Source organism: Ranitomeya variabilis, chromosome 7 (genome assembly GCF_051348905.1).
Source record: "Ranitomeya variabilis isolate aRanVar5 chromosome 7, aRanVar5.hap1, whole genome shotgun sequence".
Taxonomy (NCBI): domain Eukaryota; kingdom Metazoa; phylum Chordata; class Amphibia; order Anura; family Dendrobatidae; genus Ranitomeya; species Ranitomeya variabilis.
The window spans coordinates 174,388,689-174,394,688 of record NC_135238.1 but is presented as its reverse complement, the minus strand read 5'-3'; the positions used below and the strand labels follow the sequence as shown (position 1 = coordinate 174,394,688).

Here is a 6,000-nt window from a genome sequence, read left to right as displayed (position 1 = left end):
ACCCAATGAAGGAATTTAATTTTTTTTTTTTTTCTTCTCTCTCTCTCTCTCCCTCCCCTCCGTCGTCCCAGCACAGAAAATTTCGTATTGCACATTCCAAATCCCTACTGCGCACAAGCGATAACATGACGATAGGCGTTCACTCCCCTAAGACCTATGTCATCACTCTGCCCACGCTCATTCATTGGCTGAAAAAATGGCGCTAAACGCGTCATACGAAACGCGACTTTGGCGCCAAGATCACATACCGCATGGCCGACCCCGCACAGGGATCGGGTCGGGTTTCATGAGACGCCGACTTTGCCAAAAGTCGGCGACTTATGAAAATGCACGACCCGTTTCGCTCAACCCTAGTCATAACTACTTAAAGGATAGTCCTAGGGAGGCGGTTTTGGTGCCATCAGATCTGACAGTGCACTTGTTACGCACTGAGACCAAATACAGCTTTGCTACTTGGCTCCAACTAGTCATCCTATGTAACTCACCACTCTGGGGTGCTAGAATGGATTGAGACCCTGTAAGGCATTCCACCTGTTCCGGTGATCTCAAAAATGTAACTGGCGTGTGGCTAGGACATATGATAAGTCGATATTCTCCTTATGAAATCCTAGCTGGCTGAGCAAAGCAGTTATACCGCATTGGCTCCATATTGCCAACAAGCCATTTATCATGTGCTTAGCTGGCTAAAGGTGGGAGGTTTATCACTCACAGCCTTTGGAGGCTTGACCACCTGCTGAGCTAGGTATCAGCTTTCTCCTTGCACAAAGGAAGGGGGTTTTATAATCCTTTGCCAAATAGGATACATATGACTGACATGAAATTATATCTCCAATATTCTTCACAGAAAGATGTTGTAATATGTCACCGACTTGTTGATTCCATGCATAGAATACGTGGTGCTGTCCTTAAAAATCATGGAGGGCATACAAAATAGTAGATGTAGTTATTTTAATGTGGGGTGCATTCATTTTTGCACAAAATAATTTGTGTAAAACTGTAGATTTTGTAATGAAAGTTATTATTAACCTTACTTTTATGTTGTGGGTTAAAAACTGTTAAGCTCTGTATTGTCAACATTTTGGAAGTTTTTATTGTGTTGAGTGAGATATTGATTAAAGTCTTAGTTTTGTAAGGCGGTGTACTCATTTATGCTGAGTACTCACCAAATAAATTTATGGACATTCTCTTTGTTTGAAATCGTGTAATACACATGCACTTCTCTGCATCTCAAAGTGTTGCCTATGAGTCACATGACAGCGGTTGGGGTCATGTGGCGCTGTGATCACAAGCAGCATGGTGGTTTTGGCAACAGGATTTCGATGATGTTCGACACAGCCTATGGGTTACAATTATCCACAACTTGATACAGATATGCAAGGCGGTATAAGATTGTTTGGCCACTGGGATGACACTACCTCCAGACGAAGGAGCTGATGCCATTCTGGAAGGGTAGAAAAAGCATATAATGGGTATATGGATTCTCTTTTACTTCATGATGTCTCCTTTTCTGTGATACACATCGTACTAGTACTCACACCATTCTGATACAATACATCATTGCTGCTTATGGTGCTTGATTCATCATTTTTATTTCCATTCACCTTTTGTACACATTTTATTATAATGAATACACACAAGTAATACTATGCACAGAAACTTTATCTATCGTTCAACTTGTCTGTACTGTAGTATATTTTTCTTGTCATATCCTGCTGCAATATGTACCTGTTTTTTCTTTTTTTTCTTTGGACCCATTTTTTTTAAACTTTTCCTCTACTTTTAATGAAATTAAATAATGATTTTTTTTTACATTTTTATAATTATAATTTTTCATTTATTGTGGCTTTAGGGCCGTGCATTTTTCCCCTGTCTTTTGATGTGGTATTTACACTACATTAACCCTGAAAACTATTTCAGAACTGCACCCATCCCTTAAACAAGTTTTTAAAAATTTCTTTCTGACATGCAACACTATTGCAAGGGCATGACAATTAAGTTTAAAATTTACAGAATGTGTAGTTTTTTTTCTAAACTAAATAATAAATATATAATGCTAAAGTTTACCCCAACTCTACTGAAATAATTGCTATGGCAGGAATAGTAAAACCAGACGTGGCAGGAAGATGTTAAAAGTTAAAACTGTAACTTGTAAATGTTGGTGTCCAACAGATGAAAAGACATTTTCATTATGTATGACTTATAAGAAAAACAATACAACAATCTACTCTGAATATTTGGATTTGGCAGGTCGCTATGTTAATTCTTGCAAGCAAGGACACAGTAATGTTTTATTTGCATGTTCATTCGGGCAGAATCAGCCTCTTCTCCAAGTATCTCTCGGAATCTGCAATGATAAGGTAAATTCAGCAACATCATAAAAATGTGATAAATGCTTGATAACAAGATATATGTGTGCTTCTTATTGTGATATGCTGTAAATCATTGCAAAAAACATCTTCATAAGCTATTTGGCATCTAATATTGTACAATTGGATGACACTGCTGTCTACATGCCCAGATGCTGGGGTTTCAATGGGGAAGATGGTTTAAAAATATATTAGTGTCCACCTATAAAGGCAAAACTCCGCCTCCCACCCCTTTTCATGACATTCCAAATTTTATTTAATTTTTATTTTTTGGGTGGAGGGGACATAGATTTTGTATTAAACAAGGAAATGTCTTGATAAATATTCATTCTATTTTGAAAGTACCAAGCATCAAGGTGGCACAGTGGTTAGACTTACAGCTCTGGGATCCTGGGTTCAAATCCCATTAAGGATAACGTCTGTAAGGAGTTTGTACATTCTCCCTGTATTTGGGTGGGTTTCCTCCAGGTTCTCCGGTTTACTTTCACATTTCAAAAACATACTGATAGGGAATTTAGATTGGATTATGATACCCAATGGGGACAGTGATAAAGTCAGTAAAGTGCTGTGGAATTAATGGTGCTATGCAATTGAGTAAAATAGACTTGTTACTGATACTGGGAGCCTGGCTCTATAGTACCTGATTGAGACTTCAGAAGTATAATCTGACACCCCATTGTATTTCTTGAAAGAAGATACCTGAATCTATTAGAACCTACCACAGCAAAGTAACTATGGCAATTAAAGGGTTGTTGAACACTGATATAATGATGAATGGAGGATTAAACTGATGTTCTTGGCAGCAGCTACTAAACAATTTACAGAGCAGTAGAGTCTCACTCCATACATTCTTAGGCTACTTTCACACATCCATTTTTTGCCTTCAGGCATAATCCGGCTATTTTAAAAAAAAAACGGATTCGGTGCAAATTGTTAAAAACTGATGTGCCGGATCCATTTTTTTTGCTGGATACGTTTTTGTTTACCGAGCCTAGAGTTTGGACTTCCTGTTCCAGGGAAAGGAGAAAGAGAGAAAGAGAGAGACTCGAGATTGGAAAATGGGACGGGGCATGCTCAGTGTATAAATACCGGAATCGGTAGCCAGGACCAGTCATTTTACCTCATGTTTCATCTGTTTATCACTGGAACAGTTGCTGTGCGTTCCTCTGTACGTTTTCTCCGTCCACCGGAGAAATAATTTTTGACGGATCCAGCAAAAAACTTATGAAACGTGTGGCCATTAGGCGCAGTCCGGCGCTAATACAACTCTATGATAAAAAAACGGATCCGGCGGAAAAAAATGGATCCTTTTTTTTCAAAACTCACCGGATTGTGCCTGATGGCAAAAACCTGATGTGTGAAATTAGCCTTAACCCCTTTCTGACCTCGGACGGGATAGTACGTCCGAGGTCAGAAACCCCTCTTTGATGCGGGCTCCGGCGGTGAGCCCGCATCAAAGCCGGGGCATGTCAGCTGTTTTGAACAGCTGACATGTGCCCGCAATAGTGGCGGGTGAACTCGCGATTCACCCGCCGCTATTAACTAGTTAAATGCCGCTGTCAAACGCCGACCCCCGTCACATGATCGGGGGTCGGCGATGCTTCTGAATAGTAACCATAGAGGTCCTTGAGACCTCTATGGTTACTGATCTCCGGTAGCTGTGAGCGCCACCCTGTGGTCGGCGCTCACAGCACACCTGCATTTCTGCTACATAGCAGCGAACATCAGATCGCTGCTATGTAGCAGGGCCGATCGCGTTGTGCCAGCTTCTAGCCTCCTATGGAGGCTATTGAAGCATGGCAAAAGTAAAAAAAAAAAAAAGTAAAACAAATGTGAAAAAAATAAAAAAAATATAAAAGTTTAAATCACCCCCCTTTCGCCCCATTCAAAATAAATCAACAAAAAAATAATCAAACCTACACATATTTGGTATCGCCGAGTTCAGAATCGCCTGATCTATCAATAAAAAAAAGCATTAACCTGATCGCTAAATGACGTAGCGAGAAAAAAATTTGAAACGCCAGAATTACATTTTTTTGGTCGCCGCGACATTGCATTAAAATGCAATAATGGGCGATCAAAAGAACGTATCTGCACCAAAATGATATCATTAAAAACGCCAGCTCAGCACGCAAAAAATAAGCCCTCAAACGACCCCAGATCATGAAAAATGGAGACGCTACGAGTATCGGAAAATGGCGCAATTTTTTTTTTTAGAAAAGTTTGGAATTTTTTTTCACCACTTAGACAAAAAATAACCTAGTCATGTTAGGTGTTTGTGAACTCGTACTGACCTGTAGAATCATAATGGCAGGTCAGTTTTAGCATTTAGTGAACCTAGCAAAAAAGCCAAACAAAAAAACAGTGTGGGACTGCACTTTTTTTTGCAATTTCACTTCACTTGGAATTTTTTTCCCGTTTTCTGTTACACGGCATGGTAAAACCAATGATGTCGTTGAAAACTACAACTCGTCCCGCAAAAAATAAGCCCTCACATGGCCAAATTGACGGAAAAATAAAAAAGTTATGGCTCTGGGAAGGAGGGGAGCGAAAAACGAACATGGAAAAATGGAAAATCCCAAGGTCATGAAGGGGTTAAAGGTCCTTTTACAAAGGCCAATTGGTGGCACAATTCAAACACCAATCAGAATCGTTAGACTTAGCAATCAGTGATCTTCCGAATGTATGGTTACACAGGCAGACCAAAGTAAAGCATGCCCACTGAGCGACCATTATCAGATTGCTCATTGCTCTTAGGGTACCGTCACACAGTGAAATTTCCATCGCTACGACGGTACGATTCGTGACGTTCTAGCGATATCGTTACGATATCGCAGTGTCTGACACGCAGCAGCGATCAGGGACCCTGCTGAGAATCGTACGTCGTAGCAGATCGTTTGGAACTTTCTTTCATCGCTTGATCTCCCGCTGACATCGCTGGATCGTTGTGTGTGACAGCGATCCAGCGATGTGTTCGCTTGTAACCAGGGTAAACATCGGGTAACTAAGCGCAGGGCCGCGCTTAGTAACCCGATGTTTACCCTGGTTACAAGCGTAAACGTAAAAAAAACAAACAGTACATACTCACATTCCGGTGTCTGTCCTCCGGCGTCTCAGCTTCTCTCCGCTGTGTGAGCGCCTGCCGGCCGGAAAGCGAGCACAGCGGTGACGTCACCGCTCTGCTTTCCGGCTATGGCGCTTACACAGTGGAGAGAAGCAGAACGCCGGGGACAGACACCGGAATGTAAGTATGTACTGTTTGTTTTTTTTACGTTAACGCTGGTAACCAGGGTAAACATCGGGTTACTAAGCGCGGCCCTGCGCTTAGTAACCCGATGTTTACCCTGGTTACCCGGGGACTTCGGCATCGCTCCAGCGCCGTGATTGCAAAGTGTGACCGCAGTCTACGACGCTGGAGCGATATTCATACGACGCTGCGACGTCACGAATCGTGCCGTCGCAGCGATGGAAATTTCACTGTGTGACGGTACCCTAAGGCTACCATGGTTCTTTACAAACACTGAAAGCAGGTGGAGGGTAAACCCGCCTGCTAAGAAGACATTCCAAACTTTAGAGAAATATAACACTGTATTTTTATATACAAAATTAAAACCATTTAAAAAGACAGGGTAAA

The 6,000-nt window shown here is 41.4% G+C and overlaps 1 protein-coding gene across 5 annotated transcripts in view; it reads right to left on the bottom strand.

The window, feature by feature from the left end:
• Positions 1 to 1,613: 1,613 nt before the first annotated feature.
• The window catches only part of LOC143784256 (putative methyltransferase DDB_G0268948), a 160,304-nt gene continuing 155,917 nt past the window's right edge, over positions 1,614 to 6,000 (bottom strand). For all 5 annotated transcript variants that reach the window (XM_077272282.1, XM_077272284.1, XM_077272281.1 and 2 more), the window contains one exon: positions 1,614 to 2,344. In XM_077272282.1, the coding sequence (XP_077128397.1) occupies positions 2,257 to 2,344 (88 nt within the window). In that variant the 3' untranslated portion in view covers positions 1,614 to 2,256. The remainder of the gene's footprint in view (positions 2,345 to 6,000) is intronic.